Source organism: Camelus ferus, chromosome 11 (genome assembly GCF_009834535.1).
Source record: "Camelus ferus isolate YT-003-E chromosome 11, BCGSAC_Cfer_1.0, whole genome shotgun sequence".
Taxonomy (NCBI): Eukaryota; Metazoa; Chordata; class Mammalia; order Artiodactyla; family Camelidae; genus Camelus; species Camelus ferus.
Genome location: NC_045706.1, coordinates 74,892,390 through 74,911,278, shown reverse-complemented (window position 1 = coordinate 74,911,278; position 18,889 = coordinate 74,892,390). Strand labels below are relative to the sequence as shown.

The 18,889-nt window shown below is 37.0% G+C and overlaps 1 protein-coding gene across 1 annotated transcript in view; it reads right to left on the bottom strand.

The window, feature by feature from the left end:
* Nucleotides 1–18,889, bottom strand: part of RYR2 (ryanodine receptor 2) — a 543,213-nt gene that overhangs the window by 280,864 nt on the left and 243,460 nt on the right. The window contains exons 12-13 of the mRNA XM_032491926.1: nucleotides 14,144–14,300; nucleotides 2,762–2,926 (exon numbers count right to left, since the gene is read on the bottom strand). Coding sequence (XP_032347817.1) covers nucleotides 2,762–2,926; nucleotides 14,144–14,300 — 322 coding nt within the window. The remainder of the gene's footprint in view (nucleotides 1–2,761; nucleotides 2,927–14,143; nucleotides 14,301–18,889) is intronic.

Genomic DNA, 18,889 nt, shown 5'->3' with positions numbered 1-18,889 from the left:
AGGAGACTCGAATTACAACAGGAATAAGGCTCAGCCTCGAAGGGTTCTAAGCATGGCGTCACCCAGTCAGAGTGAACTGGAGGCAGGTCAGACTGAGGGCACAGAGATGGTTAGGAAGCAATGGAAACAGTGCACACCGGCCATGATAAAGGCGGAACTAGATTCTTAAGGGTGGAGCGGAGGGGACTGGAATGACGTACACTTGGAAGATGAAATTGCCAGTGCTTGGTGCTTTATTGAACTCAGTAGAATAAGGTGAGGAAATTGTGGAAACTCTTGGGATTTATTTCCCATACAACATATTTAAATGACATATGTACAGTTTGGTTTAAAATGTTCATGTGTACTGCAGACCAGAAACCATTTAATATGCAACAATTTAAATTTATAATGAAAATTATGTCATGAAGTATATGGTTTTAAAAATTCATTCAAGGGGTACATGAACAAAAAAAAGGCTGAAAGAACTGTTTAAGCCTCTTTTTTTTCCCCCGCATTTTCCACTGAATCATAGAATAGGGAAATAACACCTAAAGAGTTTCTAGCTATTTTCTGATTGAAATTTACTTCTATTTCTTCAAAAACATATGTCTATGTGCTATCATCTTTACCTATACTTTTCCTATAACCACATGCCATGTTAAACTTTCAATAAAGGCTCAAAGGAAAAAGCGATGTTAGACAACAGCCCTTAAAAAGTAATATCTTAGTTAAGAACTTCCTTTGTTTCCTCTCTGTTCTTTATGGTTTGTGAAATCATACTTTGAACATCTACCCTTCTGGTAAATATTAATGTTTAACAACCCAGAAAGCAAAATGGCAAATCTAATAAAATCACTCCCTATAAAATAAAATAAAAAGCCCAACACTGAAACTCACCTCTAGAACACGACAAGAAAGGATAGGGTTTATCCCTGAGAGCGGCAGTGGTGGGAGGGAAGCACTAGGTCATCAGGGATGGGTGGTGAGGAAGTTGTTTTAAAACATGTAGCTTTGAATTTTCCAGAACTAACATTAATGTGTTTTTAAAAGGTAAAATTAATTTTAATACTATGTTTGATTTAATCCACCGTATAGAGAATATTACTATTTCAACATGTAATAAAAATACAAACTTGTAAATGTGATATTTTACTTTTTTTTCATTCCTTGTCTTCATAATCCAGTATGTATTTTATGCTTCTAGAATAACTTGATTTGAATACTAAGTTATCAGTGAAAATATCTGACTGTTTTTTAGAATTCATTGACATTTACAGTTGGGAAGGTACATTCACATATCCAAGTTGTTCCAAACATGCATACAAGCTTTCTAATAACTTGAGTATAAGCTTTTAAATTTAAATTAGTTATGCAAAACTAAAAATTCAGTTCTTATACTGCTAGCCACATTCAAGCACCAAACAGCCACATGTGAATTTGTTTTTCCCTCCCCCTTACCCTGAAAAAAAGAAAGAGCAGGAGAGCACTGAAAATGCTGAAGATGACTGATGAACACACAGGGTCTAACTGCACTATTTTTCCCCATAATAAAAAGTTAAAAACTGCCAGGCTCAGCTGCAGGAAATAGTGAATGATGTACAAATACTGAATACAAACAAATACATTCAGACTGATGAGCCTGGATCAAAGACCCCAAACACAAGTGATCATCTCGTTGTGAAAATGATCTGGGTCTGGCTCTCCGTCCACAGCTCTGACAAAGGTGGTACAGGGACGCGTCTAAGACCAGCTCCATCCAAACAGAGCCAGCCCCTGATGTCACTAAAAGCAGCGCTGGTCACCCTGAAGAGATCACAGTCACTCTGAGCAACCTTACTGGAACATGCGTGTTACGATGAGCAAGTCTACCGAGAATGAAGAGACCCGAGGTCTCATGTTCATAGAAATAGTATTTGTCCTGTTATTAGACTCTGTGCACTGTGTTACACGGTGATATAAAAACGTGAAATCTGAACAGTCTACAGTATTATTGTACGCGCCCTAAGGAAGCTCACAAATGAGAGACAGTGAGAGAGGCACGTAGCCTAGCAGATAAAATAGCACAGACAGCGCACATAAAATTTAGTAAGTTACACACAATATTATGAGAACACAAAGGACGATGTGCAGGATGAGCTTAGACAGTCAGGAAGAACTTCTAAGACCATCTTTTAATCTCTGAAGGATGGAAGGAATTGGGTGGGGGAAAAAAAAGTTTTAAAGGGCATCCCAAGCAGAGGAAACTATTTGCAAGGATGCAGACATGTGGAGGCTGTGCTTCTCTGAGGGGCTACAAGGACTGTGTTGTGAGTGAGTGGTGGTGAGGGGACACTGCAGAGGGCTCCCAGAGCCTGCGCAGACAGGAGGAAGCGGCCAGGGCAGATCAGGGCAGGTCGGGAAGGGCGTCATGCACTCCCAAGACGTGTAGCTGCTGTCTTGTAAGCAGTGGGGTGTGTAGCTGAAGGACACAGAGGGGAGGGGATGAGAACTTCTGCATTTCAGAAGCATAATGCCAGCAGCACCCGGAGGGCCAGGCGAACAGGGAGGACTAAGCTAGAACCCGGGAGTAGCAAGTTTCTTCACTTAATATTTAAATCACTGATGTAACATCCAGCTCGGTTCACTATACAAAACTGAGTGGATGAGGGTGGGATGGAACCTTTAGCATGTAAACAATGATGGTTAGCAGGTGGCTGAAGGGCTGGCCACCTCTGGTTGTCGTGCTGGGTTCTTCAGTCATACAGAATGACCGCCACCCAGAGCTCTGACAGCCTCTCACCTTACGCTGTACAGATCCCATCCTCACAGATTTCACATCCACAGACTGGTAGGTGAGCCACAGGCCGCTGTTTATGTGCTGTATGTAGCACACCGAGTCCCCGTACTTTATTTCCGACGTTCCCATGCCATCAACTTCTTTCCTCACCCCTACATCCAATTTTTCCTGAGAGAGAGACAATAAAAAAGATAAGCAACAGGTAAAAAAAAATACGAGTTTATAACATCAAGAGAACTTTGCTGTAAATGTGTTCCATGAAAAATGCAACCCTCTGACGGCCTCAGAAATAATGGTGGTCAAAATCTCTTCTCCTAGCAGCTCGGTCTCTACCGGAACCAAAGTAGGAGACTCTGCAAAAGTACATCTCACAGTCCCGAGTTATTCACACTGCTAGAAGCTTATTTCGGCCTCAACACAAAATTTTACATTGCTTCACGGCAAACGCTAAACCAGAGATCTTAAAATTGGTAGCTGAGGCTTCATATTCTTTCCAGATTATTATTTTTATTATTGATAACTAAGAGCATAAGTATGGGGACATAAAATCAAATTTTGAGTCCAATCTCTGCTCCTTATTACCTCTGTGACCTTAGGACAAGTTAAGTAAACCTTTTTAAGCCTGTTTTCTCATCTGTAAATAAAGCTAACAAAAGAATCTCCCAGCTAGTATCAGAAAAAATGACTAATGGATGAAAAGTTTTCAGCAAAGTCCCTGGGCTAAAATAAATCCTTCAATAAATTTTAATGATTTTGACCATGAAAACGGTGTTGATGATGGTGATTTCTTTTGAACTAATCAAAGCTATAGTTCAGTTCCCACCACTAAGGTTTCTAACCTGGACCACAGGGGTGTTCACTACTAGAGGGCTGCTGCGCTGAGCTCCCTGTGCTATGAGGGAACAATCACTCCTCTGATACCAACTAAATGTTTCCCTTAAATCCCTACTTATTTTAATGCTCCCACCTTCAACATGCTCCCTTTCCATTCTCCCTCCCAGGCTTCATTCTGATCTTCAAGAACTCTGTATGTCTTCAAGTTCTCTATAGTTCTTAAAATAACAGCAACAAACAAACAAACAAAAACCAAAAAAAAAACTAATGTTCTACTGGTTGCAATACCTCCCTCTGTGGCTTCTTACTCTTCCTCTTGCTCTAACATTCCTTGTTCAACTGACTTTAAGCTTCCTCTATGTCTTTGGCTATTTGACTGTTGTTTGAAATTAGTAACAGTTACACAATTGTTTTTGAAGATTAGGTTGGAGTAAATTTTATGTCTGTTATACAAAAAGGGACAATTCAAGTAAGACAAAAGTTTGATAGATTTCTCATGTCATTTTCACACTGTACTAATAATTAGTAGCTCCAAAATAATTATGGGTACTCCATCAACAATTGAAAATTAAAATTTAAAAGAGTTGAAATTCTTAATGTAAAAAGGTCAAAGTCATATAGGAAAGTGAATACAATTAAGTTAAGCTGATTTACCCATTATGCAAATAATTTGAAACACTATTCTAAGAATCCACAATAAAACAGATAATAAACCATTCCAATTTCATTCTATCAAATAAGATAAGCTACTAATCTACTTCTACCAACCCTATAAATGTGAAAATTAAATTCTAGGGAAAAATATAACAATGCAATTATCTCCTCAGAATCAAACAATGAGCCTCTAACATTCACACTTTTGCATTTTCTTTTACCCAAGGAAATTAGTTTGTAGTCTATTTATAAGCCTGTGGATTGTGTTTTGCGAAGTCACAGTTACTACCTGCAAAGTTACACTTTGTGTGCTTTTTACTGAAGTAGTTTACATCACTCTCTGGATTAGAAGTTGTAATTGTGAAACTTCACAATAACCATGTTTTTGTAATTACTCTGATCCTCAAGAACTGCTTGAGTGACATGGAAGCAACCTAAATGTCCACAGAGAGATGAGTAGATAAAGAAGATGTGGTGCATATATATATACACACAATGGAATACTACTCATCCACAAAAAGGAATGAAATAATGCCATTTGTAGCAACATGGATGGACTGGGCATTATCATACTAAGTGAAGTAAGTCAGAGAGAGAAAGACAAATACCACATGATAGCACTTATATGTGGAATCTAAAAAAATGACACAAATGAACTTATTTACAAAACAGAAAAAAGACTCACACAGAAAAGCAAACTTAAGGTTACTGGGGGAAAGGGGAGGAGGGATAAATTTGGAGTTTGAGATTAACATATCCACACTCCATATATAAATTAGATAAAAAACCAAGGATCTACTATATAGTAAAGGGAACTATATTCAATATCTTGTAATAACCTATAATGGAAAAGAATCTGAAAAAGAACATATATACATATAACTGAATCACTTTGCTGTACACCAGAAACTAATGCAACATTGTAAATTAACACTGCAATTTAAAAAAAGGTGACATTAGAGAGAAAAAAAGGCAGTGTGATTATTTGATGTTTAAAAGAACAAAGTCCAGTCACATTCTTTCCTTTTATTTATTTCCTATCATTTTCTGTAGCTCAGGCTTAGGACAAATTCAGGTGAAAATAATCAAGATGGTTTGACCAACTACTACGTGGTAAAAGCATCTAACAGAAAATTAGCCTGTATTACTAGAAATAAAGTGTCTCAGATTAGGCAAGTAATATTCTTAACAAAACCCTGTATTAGCCACTCTATATCAGTTAGTGGCCTTCAGTTTTGGTATCACCTTTTAGATTTATTTTTCTTTTGACTTATTCTGGCTTTGGGAAATGACAGAGCAGTCAGTTGGGCTAATCATCCCATAGATAACAATTGTAAAACTTGGAAGAAATATTTTTCAGAATCTCTTTGAAGGCACTTGAGAGGGACCAAAGGCAGAGAGAAAGTGGGCAGCAGACCTTTCTGAAGACAAGAGTAGCCAGGTGATTTATAAGAAGCTGCCTTTGGCTCGGGGCATGCCCTGCGCCTCTGCCTGCAGCTCAGGCAGGTGAAAGCTGCTTACTGACACCTCAGGTGTCAGAGGACACACTCTGGGGCTCACGAGCAGAAAATTAGATGAGCTAAGTCCTGGGTGAAAGAGGGAGCCGCAAAATCTGCTGATAGAATTCGCCCAAATTCTTGCGCTATACCATGCATGCTCAGGGGAGGCCAGGTTAACGGCAGCAGCTAAAACTGAAATAACTGAGCACAAACAGTACAAGCAGCTGCCCACGGCAGTAGAGAGAAAGGAACTGGAGTTTCAGTCCGGCGAGGTTAACCACCTGCCGAAACCAAAGCCGCTCTTCAGGGAAAAAACTACTCACAGTCCTACCCTTCAAACAATTCCACTCTTGAAGGCTTGGAAAATCTAATTTTCAACTGAGTATCAGAAGGCTTCCAGAAGTATAAAAGATCAGCCTGGAACCTAATAATAAGTGATATTTTGGCACTGGGCACACCGACTGGCTCATTTTTAAGTCAAAGCTATTTCTGAACAACTGTCCTCATTAAGTGATCTCTATGCATTGGCTATACAAAATTAGACTCATTAAGAAATTTAAACTAGTCCTGTAGGATGACGTTTTTATTACACAGACCAAGTTCAGAGTCTTCCAGCATTAATTGAAATCTTCCTTAAATGTATCCAAACTATTCTGCCAAGTGGCTGATGGGAAGGAAACAAAGGCTTTTATCCTTAGATGATGGCGTGTGTTTGTTTTTATAATAGCCAGTTCTCCTTAAGTCAAATAATGGGTAAAGTCAGGACAGTTAAAAGGTCGAATGAATATTTTTTTATTTGCTTCTAGATCGTGTCACCTTTTGGCACAGAAGAGGTGATCACTGTGAAACAGGAGTCTAAAAATGCTACAGGGTCACAGAAATTACTGGGACCGACAGGCCAGGCCAAACTTAGCCCATCCAGAGCAGAGCAGCAAAAAACACATAGCTTACTTTATTCCCGGTGTTCAGGAATGTCATGAGGAGACGCGCCGATGGGTGGGTTTGTGGAGAGAAGGGCTTTAACACTTCTCTTGTACTGGGAGGGTCCTTGAAGGGCTCCCATAGGGCAATGAAAGGAGGTCACAGAGCCTCAGGAGAAGCCCTCGAGTATCGTGTACTCGAATGTCCTCCCTTGCAGTGAGGACCAAGCCAACAACATGGTGGGCTACAACCCCATGATGAGGGCGTGTTACACGGCACAGGTGAAAAGATCTTGCAGAGAGAATTAAGGTCCCTATTCAAATGATTCTGAGCAAATAAAATGGGACATGATCCTGGGTGAGTGAGACTTAATCAGGTGAGGCCTTTAAAGAGGGCTCAGGCTTCCTCTGAGCTCAGACACTACAGAGAGCGAGTGCCTCAGGGCCCTATCCTGCTTAAGATCTCTCAAGGCCAGCTGCACGGAGGACCCAGGCTCACCCACCCAGGCCTCTCAGTCTCAGAAAGCAGGTCCACACAGTGCCTCCCCTCACATACGCACACCTCACACAGCTTTTCCCCTCTGGCTGAACTCCAACTGAGACACCTCATCACTTTTTGCTTTTGTTTTGCTGTCTTTCTTTTTTCATTTGTAGTAACATTTATTGCTTTCTTTCTAATTTTACAAGCAATACACGTTCCTTGCAGACAACTAGAAATACATAAAAGTATAAAGTAAAAATTAACCATCACCCATAATCTCCCGCAGATAACCATCATTAGCAACTTGATTTTTAATTGTCTACATTTTTCTAACAGAAGTTTAACTGACCTACAACACTATGTTGGTTCCAGGTGCAGAACACAGTCGTTCAGTATCTCTGTACATAAATCAATGATCACCACAATGTGTCTCGTTACAGCTGTCACCATACGGAGGTACTACAATATAACTGACTGCCTTCCTCACGCTGTTCGTTTCATCCCTGGAAGTTTGTACCTCTTAGTCTTCCTCACTTATGTCACTCATCTCCCCACCTCCCTCCCCTCTAGCAACCAACATGTGTTTGTTCTCTGTGTCTATAAGTATATTCTGTTTCACTATGTCAGTTCATTTGTTTTGTTTTTTTAGATTCCACATATATATAGTGAGATCAAATGGTACTTGTCTTTCTCTGACTTATTCACTTAGCATAATACCCTCTAGGTCCATCACAGATGACAATATTTCATTCTTTTCATGGCTGAGCAATATTCCGTGTATGTGTGTGTGTGTGTGTGTGTGTGTAGCTCACATCTTCTTTATCCATTCATCTGCTGACGGGCACTCTGGTTGCTTCCATACCTTGGTTATTGTAAATGATGCTACAACAAACACAGTGCTGCACACAGTCTTTCAAACTAGTGATACACCTCATCTTAACCACAGATGGTTTCAATGAGCTCCCTCTCATGCTTACTGCAATTAAAAAATATCAGCATAGAAACTATAACTTAATTTCTGTATATTCTGTAAAACCATAGTTGGCATTATTTTCTATTATGCTATCAAAACCCATTGAGAAATACCCTGATTGCAAGAATTTATTTTGAATTTAATCCTGATTAAATGCAAAATCCATCTCCATTGATAATTTTGTATAACTATTTTGGTAAGAAAGAAAGCCCAAATTCTCCATTCTGCTTTTAATTTTTAGCTATTTAATCAATCACTAAGCAACTATAATATTCAGACGATCTCAGATGAGAACATGTCTTTTCCATCTGCTATTACTATTATTAAATCATAAACTTTACTATTAAAGGGGGCTTTGGTTTTACTAAGTTTCAGAGTTTGGATCTGCCACTTGACTAATCTAAGCCTAAATATCCTCATCTGCATAATGAAGATGTAAACCGTTACCTAAGCCTCACAGGTTTGAACTAGGATTGAATATGAAAATGCATGTGAAGGGCTTAGCGCATCCTCTGGCATGTAATAAATTGGGAGCTATTACTCTTACTTTCATTGTGTGGGTCTATGTGTCTTAAAACATCTTAAACATTTTTTGAAACAAGAATAAAAATCTAAAATAAAAATAACATACTGAAAACTATGTCCTAAAAATGTTTTGTTCTATTTTTGCCGTTTGCTCCATAATCCTTGTAATCTCACTGGCAGTCTTATTTGAGGTTGGTATTTCATCATTTCAACAGCAAAAGGTTTCCAATTCATGGTGCATGAGAGAGGAAAAACTGGAGGAAATCACCTCCAGAGGAATATTTTAGTGGCATTTTAATCTAAAAAAAAAAAAAAAATGACATCTTGGGGGCAGTATACTACATGTGTGATTGGCATGACCTACCTTATGATTAAAACTGACATTTAAAACATGCTTGAAAGTGATGGTTAAAAATTCTAGGAATAGAGAAAGGGAAGAATAGAGCTAGGAAAACCTGTATGAATCAGACTGAATCTTCATGATATAAAATGTTCTCTTTAAAAGAAGACCAACATAAGCATTTTGCAATAAATACGTGCATCAAATCATCACATTGGACATCTTAATTTTATGTCAATTATGTATCAATAAAGCTGGGGGAAATGGAGGACCAACATAGGCTGTATTATAAACTGTCTTCCACTTTATTGTTTATTCTGAATATATACAGTTATCAACAATTGTTGATTATTCTGCAAATCCTGAATTTGAGATTGGCTAGTGAGTGTTCACATTAGTGCAAAGATATCCCAAAGACAAGCTAAGAAAATTGCTCTTTATATTAACTAGTAGAACAGGTTTTTAAAGCCATTCTCACAATTTTAAATAAGAATGATCTTAAAGATCTGTAATTTTTAAAAATGTACATTTCAAGAACATGCTTATAATTTCAAAGCATCTCACATAACCACAGGTAAGGAAATGCTAACATAAATATAAGGGTTCATGAGAGACGATCTTCACTTTAGAATTTCCCAAATCATACCTCTGAATCCAAGATAAAAGTTGGTATTTTCAATTGACCCAAAAAGCTTAATTTTTCATCAATTATGAAAACTTGATTTACAACATAGTAATTATATCAAATAGTCATTTATTAATTGTGCACTCAAAGTATACCAAGAATTGAAGAAATATGTTACACAAAAATGTCTTTGTCTTCCAGAAATTTAAGTATTATTTTCATTGGAAATAGTAACAAAAATATGCAAAAATATGGCAAGCATTTTCAACCTGTCAGTGGTACTCAGGGAAAAAAAGTACCAAATACACCTTTAAGTAAGTAGACCTGATATTTATTTCAAAGACCAAGGACCATGACTAAATGTGATGATTAACAAAAGGATGAAAGAAACTGTTTAGCTATACATCTTTTCTAAAATTTTTACAATATAAAAAAAATTTTTTTAAATATACAATCTATAATCAAGGAGTTCACTTTTTAAAATTCTATTTTAGTTTTAAGTTCAATGCTTCTTTATTATGTAATTGCACTTTTCGTGATGAATGAATTTTAATTTTAATAATTTACCTATTAGTATCAAATATGTATATATTTGCTAAAAACTGAAACACACAGACAAAATACAGTTGTTTCTGAGTGATGGATGAGATGGTACATGATTTTTTTTTTAATTTTTTTATTTTTTGAAGGGAAGGTAATTAGCTTTAGTTATTTATTTTTTGGAGGAGGTACTGGGGATTGAACCCAGGACCTTGTGCATGCTAATCATGCACTCTACCACTTGAGCTATACCCTCCCCCCTGGATGGTACATGATTTTAATTTTCCCCTTACCATATTTTTGTAGTATTCACTTTTAAATTTGTCTACAGTGGCTATGCACTATATATAATAAAAAGTATTTTTAGAAAGAAATGATATAGTTAGTCTCTATCTCATAGAAAACACATTATTACCTAATCTGTCAGTGATGTTAAAACAAAAATTCTGTGATTTTAAAAATAATGTTTTCCTGGATTTCACCTCCACCTTCACTACTCTCAACCACGTTATCATATACAACTCTCATCACGATAATTGACAGCAGGTTATCAACAACCTGTGTATTAGAGAGGTTCCATGAACATGGGCTCCAGGCAGGAGACCAGCTTCAGAGAAACTGAATCATTCACTGAAAGGCAATGCTGGAATCCTAGTCTCTCTACTCTCCGTGTGAGCTGTGACATTACAGAACTGCCAAAAGCCAGAAACAGAACCTCTGAGCAGGGACCACAGAAGGATCTGGTCAGTAAAAATTCTTCAAATGCAAGCTACACTCTAACACTGACAGAGTATTAGCAGAGATATTTAGGGGGAAATGTTTCAAAAGTTATTGCTTTGGGCAAGAACTGTTATCCAGAGATTTTTAAAATATTCATAGCTTTTGAGCCAGTATTTCCATTTCTAGATCTCCCCCTAAAGAAATGAAAATGTGCACAAAATTTATGTCCAAGTATGTCAGTGCAACGGTTGATTTTTTAGCTACAAAGGAAAAACGGCTGTTATAATAGGCAAAGTAATCCAGAGACTTATTGTTTAGAAGTTAAAAAATGTTCCCTCATACTCCCATTCACCTTCCATTTTGATCTTCCTAAAGTAGTCAAAGTTAAAAAGATTAGTGTAGATTCTTCCCCATTTAACACATAATCATACACACACATATACACAAGGGTTTTTTAAAGTAAAAAAAAAAAAACAATAAGATTTTTAAACTGCATTACAGTCTGCTCTTCTTTTTCACTCAACAATAGATGACAGACATCTTTCCAGATCAGTACACTGATAGCTAATACCACTTAGCTATCAACTCTATTTGTTGAACATTTAAGTCTTTACCAATTTTTTGCCATGACAAAGAATGATGAAGGTAACATTGCAGGTTTTATTTTATTTCTGTAAGACAACCCTTCTCATTAAAAATAAAAGTAATCATATATACATAGAAGGGAGCTGGATCAAGGATTTGTACATACACAAGAAGTTACTGCAATATGTTACTATACTCTTCTCTTTTGCAGTTGCGTTTCCATTGGAATAATCTGATTCCTGTTTTGCCAGAGGCATCCACTGCCCTCCTGGAAAATCAGGATTGTTACAGAAAGAATGAAAGGAGAAGGACTGTGTCAGAATTCAGCTTTTTACAGCAAAAGCAGGATTTTTGGAGACCATGGAAACATGACTGTTACAGAAATAATGAAAAGAGAAAGAAGAGCTCAGTGTTCAGATTTCTACAGCAACAGCAGGATTCAGGGGAGACTACAGCTGGACAACAGCATCTGGCAGCTGCCTGGGAGCCTGTGGAGGGGGTGGGGGAGACCATGCAGCTACGAGGCACCTCCAGGCCCCTGTGGCTTCCCTGACAGCCCAGGGGTGAACGAGTGACTGGCCAGTGCAGGGTTCCTGAAACCTACCCTGGCCAGTGCTTTGGGGCAGAGATAACCTCGTGTTCACTGGCTCTTCTATGCTCCCAGTCCAGGGACGTGGACAAGGGACGTATCCTTCTGGCCCTTAGTTTCTCCATCTGTAAAATGGGGGTCCTGATTCTCAGCAAGATCAGTTATGGAGAGAACTCAACTCAACTGGGAGACTTACCATCACAGAACAGTAGCAGCTACTGTCTTCAGAAGGTCAAGGAGAGGGGAAAGAAAGGCCCTCGCTTCCCAGCACCCACAACAGGCTCTGGGAGGGCACGAACTGCCAGCCTGTCCCCACTCTCAGCCCAGGTCAGGTCAGCCCCAAACATCCCTGAGTGCACAAATGCCCACTTTCCTTCTTTCACCAACTTCCCTCTTGTCCACCACTCTATTTTAGTAAACTTTATTACATTGGAGTCTTTGGCTTTTACTATTAAATATCTTATTTATTATTTGGTTTTGCAGTTTTAAGAAAGTTTTTTGACTTCTCACTGTTTCACAGGCAGCAATCGGAGCACCTTGCACTTTTCCTCTTTCTCCTCACTTTTTGTTAGACATATTTTGCTTTTTTAAGTGCCATATCTTGAAAAACCTTCCAAGTGTCTTTCACTGTGATGTATTTGTTCAGATTGTCCTCCTTCTTTGGGATTTTATTTTGGTTGATTACATTTTGCTGGGATGGCATATGCATTTCTTTTCATTTTTCCAATTTTCTGCCATTAAGCTGTATGCCATTGTGTGCCACCTTTTTTACTTGAAAAGAGTTTCCACCATCAGATAACTGATTGGTCTTCAGCAGGTTGAATTTTTTCCTTTCTGGGCTGAGATGCTATCAGTGGACAAACCAGCAAATTTCCACCTCCCTGCTTAAAGTCTTGAGGAAGAAGCTGACCAGTACCAACTGTGTTCACAATGCAACCACCTGCGCTTTCCATCTACAGAGACAAGGAGCAACTCACTGCTCACCTGAGGTCCACCGAAGTGCCCCTCCAGAGCCCCACTTGGTCCTGACAACAAAGTACAGATGCTCATCCTGTCTCAGATTATCCACTGGAATTGACCAGCTTTGCCTACTTTCTCCACAGAGGATGGGGACTACGCTGGCTGTCTCTCCTGGAGATCTCTGGGGAACTCGTTGAATCAGAGGCATCTTCTACCACTCCATGTCCTCCAAAGCAACAGAACTAGAGCGTGGCTACTGCCCACTCAGCCTACTGAGTATGCTGACATCTTTTCAGAGTTACTTCTGGTCTTGCTCAAACTTCCCTTTATCAGTAACAGGGGCATAAAATCTTGCATCTCTCTGACAAAAGCAAACCAGTAATGCAGTACCTTTCCTAGCATTATGCCCAAGTTTCACAATCTTCATGAAATTAAGGGCAGAAAGATACAATTTTCATAAAAATGCACATGGTAGATGCTTGGCATCTGTCAAATAAAAAACTGATTTTCAACTACTCCTGAGCACTCTGCTGTTTAGGAAAACTGCTGCTTTGCTGAGGCCTGGTTAGGAACCTGCTGCCCTGCGGGGCTGGTGAGCTGGGACCCTCCCGTCAGCACGGAGTGGGCCTTGCTGTGCTGAAGCAGCAGCATTCCCACTTGACTTCGATGTGTACTTATTTCTATTCTAGTCATCATCTAGTTCAGAGGGATTCTCTTGAAAGAGCTGAAGGATTCTCTCAGAGGTTGTGTTCTGATTCAACAGACATTAGAAGAAAGGTCCATGTACAGAGCAGCTGTGGAAGCGTGCCATGAGAAAAAGGTCCTGGTGTGCCCACCCCCGTTACACGACGGCAGCACGAGGTCTGCGCTAACTGCACTGCCAAAGCCCAGGAAAACTGAAAGGGGCTGGATGGATGCACTATGTGTCAATAACCAAAGAACTAGCAAACAGGTGAAACTCCAGGGCAGGTTTCAGGGGTTTAGGAAATGGATTTTACTGAAGAGGGATGGACAGAAGAGACAGTGTGCATTTAGAAATACATGGAAAGCACACATCACTTCTTTTTGCCTTTTTAACATCAAAGGAAATGTGGTAGGGATATACTTACAGGAAATCCAAAATTACATTTTCTGTCTTACCTTGGAAGATCGGAAGGTAAATGCGGTCGACTTGACGTCAGCTTTTTCCTTGTCCATGAGTAGAAGGCTTTTGTCCTCCAGGAGACTCAAGTATTTCCCTGTTGTGACGTGGCGGAGTCGGAAAGGCTGGCCCCACCTTATGTGGCTCCCACTCCACCTAAGAAAAACAGTTAAGACTTGATCCAATGGCCAACACAACCACAGGAGAAACAGCAATTACAATGTGTGTGTCAGACAGTGAACAAAGGTGCTCTGCATATACTGTCTTATTCAATGTTCTCAAAGACTTTATGATGTTGGTGATATTAATTTCGTTTCACAAACAACAAAATGGTTATTTGGAACAACTAGGTAATAGTCCATGTCATGCAGCTAACAGTAAGTAAAAGGGAAATTTAACTCAGATCTTCTGACATTAAATGTAATACTATCCACACCAAACACTACTCCATGCAAAGATGACTAAGAACTTGTGTTCTAAGTTAACCTCTAATCACGAGTCACAATTATACACATTATGACTTTAAATGAGATTTTAGAATTTACCAGTTTTGAGCTGGATTTGCATAGACTTGAAAAATAGTGCCTAGTTATGGTTAATTGGAACTCATATATATAAAGTGAATTATGTAATATCTGAAAAAGGAGATCTCTTCCTATTGTTTAAGTTTTAATGTGGAACAAAGCTATCATTAAAAATCAATGGACAAAAAAGAAACAAATCAAGAAAATAAATTCTAGTAAGTTCAAGAGGAAAAAAGGGAAAGAAAAAAATAAATGCAGCACACAGAAAATATAAACTAAGAATGCAGAAAAAAGATAAAAAGCAAAGCTGTGATTATTAAAATCTGCTTTTAAAAATAACAACATTCAAATAGGGCATAAAAGAAAAATTAAGATACAGACTGTCCTTGCTTTGCCAGCACTGTGTTAATTGAAAGCTGCACACATCAGATCCTTGCACTCACTACAGTATAGAGCAGAAACAAGGTTCTGATAACAGTGATGCTAAAAATCAAATATGTTTTTAAAAACTAAAAATGGTTTACCATGCATATATAGTATCAAAAGAAAATAATGATGGTCAAGTTGATATTAGACAAGTTAGAATTCAAGGCAGAGTATAAAGGGGATACTGGGTATTTTATAATGAAAGATACACTCTCAAGAGAATGTACTATGCCATGAAGCTTCACATGTCAGTGCAAACAGAAAATGAAACAAAAGAAACACAAGGATAACTTTTAAAATGACAATTACCGTGGAAGCCTTTACCACTATGTAATGAATCAAATACATAAAAAGTAAAGATATGGAGGATTTCAATAGGATTTTATTAGTTAATAAGTGTTTTAATATATAATCATTAAAAATGTTCATATTCTACAAATTGATAATATTATATAAAATTCTCCAATCTCAGTGAACTATAAGTCAATTTTATGCTGTTTTCCCAATCTAGATTTTTGACTCGAGATATTAGCATGGAAAATTAACAGTAGAAAGATATTCTAATGAGTTCATTCTTAAATGGATTTGTTTATAAAGACAATTACTTTGGACAAGTCCCCCTGCTAAATTAATATTCTTGTACCAACAAACCCTGTTAAAAATACAGTATTGTCTTAGAAATGAAATTAAAGTTTCTTTACCAACAACAGCATGTTAAAGCATTTCTAGTCTGGTAGTAAAAAAGCTTTGTTTATTCCTTTGTTAATACACTTATCCAATTAAGTGTATTCTTTGCAGACACTATGAAAAACACAATTAGTTTTAATATCATTTCCAATATTTCAAGAAGAATATTTTACCGAATAATGACTCATCTTAATCATCATAGAAAACAACTTCATTTTCAAAACAGTCCAAAATTTTGACCAAGTACATACTTTTTTACCAGAATTTTTTAGGGTATTCTGTATACCATGTGCAAATCTATTTAATAACAGGGCTCATATACACAAACATACCTCTCAAGTCACTAAGGCAATTCTGTTAGAAACAGAATAAATTAGGCCAATTATCAGCAAAACATTGTGAAGTCTAAGCACATTTTCTTTAGCTCATGGGCACTCAAATGAGCTCATCTTGTATGCCCATGGCCCAAAAGAAAAGAGGACAAGCCCAGGAGAATCAAGGGGCGAGAAAATATTATTTCAGTAAAAGTTGAAAATAGTAATAGTAAAGTAGTTACATAAAGCAATTTCCTATGTTAACATACTAAAAAAGTATTCTCTATGCATTAGCTATAATTACTTGAAATTATCTCAAAGGAATGAGAAGTGTTTGGCCACTCTACATAATATGTTGATTTTTTTTATTTGTAACACAGAAGAAAGTGGAATTTTAAGTATATATAATGCATATTTTTAATTTCAGTGATCATTCTCATTACAGAAACTAACATATATGCCACTGACAATGTTCTTACAACTTTGAATTGGGGTACAATACAGGAGAGTGTTTCCTATTACATTTAACTCCTGAAATTAAAATTTATTTTATTAAAATTTCATGATATTGAAAAACTTTTGATATAACATTAATAGTCTTTGTATAAGTATGCAATATAAAATATATAATTACTGGACTACATAAAGTATAAAAAACATATAGTTTTGGGGCCTTGTTGGAGAAAACAAAAAGCATGCAGTATTTCAAAGACTATAATATAAACAAAGGCCTTTGGAAATAAAGTTCTGTTATAAACACAAGCAGAACCTTTGACTATCACTTCCTAAGTATAAAGGAAAACAAGTAATTACATGGCCACTGCATATAAGACGACGTGCAAACTTAATGCAATCTAATTTCTACATTTACAATGAACCCAAAGTAGCTCAAAGACGCAACAAACTCTTTTTAAAAGAACTTTCATTACATCCATCATACACCAACCTCCTGCTTTCCTCCTGAGGATGTACATCAAGGGTCACAGAGTAGAATCAAAACACCTCTCTTTAATTTTTTTTAAATGGTTGGGAAGCTCCTTGCTCTGCCTGGGCTGCCAAGTCCCCCTTGCTGTCATCAGGATTCTGGGGGGCAATGAGCACAGCTTCACGCAGGCGCTGGTAAGATGTCCCTTTCTGTCTCTGCTATTTGAGGAAGGCCCAGGCCCTGTGTCAGCCACCCAAATTCAAAGATGAGCTGAACAATCAGAGTCGAGTAATTACAGTTCATTGACAACACTGCTGACAATAAAATGAAGTCCCGGCAGGGTTTCAGGATGTCTGATCTTTATTATTATTATTTTTTAATCTATAAATTGAGATAGATTTAGGGTCTGGTTGCTCAAAAAAAAATTCCTTTTCTTTAAGCACACAATTGTGAAGGGTAAGTAAATCTATAAATTTGAAAACACATCTGGAATCTGTTTTATAAAGGGCAACAAAACTAAATTTCACTTTTTTGATCATTTCATTTCTCTAATAAAGCTGTCATTTTTATAATACACAAGGTAAAATTTGGAGACACATGTATATATTTGAAACTCTTTTAGCTAAATTCTCTGAATAATTTATAAAGCACAGAAAAGCTATGAGTTTTCTTCTTTGTGCTTTATAAGTCATCTCTTCTTTTTTCCAGCTCATTAAGAGATTCACTTTCAATAAAATTTTACTTCTAAGTTCAATGTTTATCAAAAGTCTTAATATTTAGGTGGATTTGATCAACTATGCATTCATGTAGAAGAAATTCAATATTAGCAATTAATAATTAGTGGGGTTAATATAGAAGCACTTTTTAAAGTTACAGACTTACTACTGTAGGAAATATAAAAAAATAAACTTAATTTACATTCATATTTATGTTTAATAGGAGTATGACAGACAGCAGAAAAGTCTTTCAATCATAAAAAATACAGTTGGGACAAAATTCTGTCATGGGAGAGTAACAGAAATATGATTTCAGTGAGTAATATGAATAATAAATATGTTTTCACTGTTAAAGAAGGCCATGTTCAAGTATGGTTAAACAAAGATGGACATTAAATCACAGCCAAACTGGGAGTCAATGGGATACTTCTCAAAGAGTGGCATAACCATTTTAAAATGTCACTACCTATATAGTACACTATAAATTATATTCTACTCATATATTTAAACTGATAATGAAAAAATTTCTATGTCAAAGCTAACAATGTTCAAAGAGACACAAGGTTTTACGAAATTACTGCATGAGATATATAAGCAAAAACACTGAAGACCACTGAACTATTTTAATCATTAGATTCGCATGAATCTCAAAGTATCAAGTTGGCAAAGGTAGCTTTTCTATAAGATAGTTCCCTACACCCATCCATGAAATCTATAACCCTAAATCAGTAACTTTTAAAGTATAATGTAATAGAGAATAAATACTCAGGAAACTTACTATTTTTTAGGCAAGGGACTGAATATCCCAATCACTTAGAAAAAACTTGACTGGAATTTAAATTTAAAAAAAAAAATAGTTCAAAATAATCTTTGTCATCAGTAATGCATTTATTTAAAGGAACTAAAACACCAGAAACTAACACAACATTGTAAATCAACTATACTTCAATTGAAAAAAAAAAAAAAAAAGGAGGCTTCAAATATTAGGGGAAAAAAAGTCAATCTCTGGACAGCTTTTTGAAGTCATCAGGAAAAAAAGTCATTTCTTCTATCATGAACACACAGTGCTTTGACTGCAATCCAGGTTTCTCAGCTATTAAGCTGTTTGTACGTAAAGATAGTGATTGCCAGCTATGACTTTCGTATCTCGTTC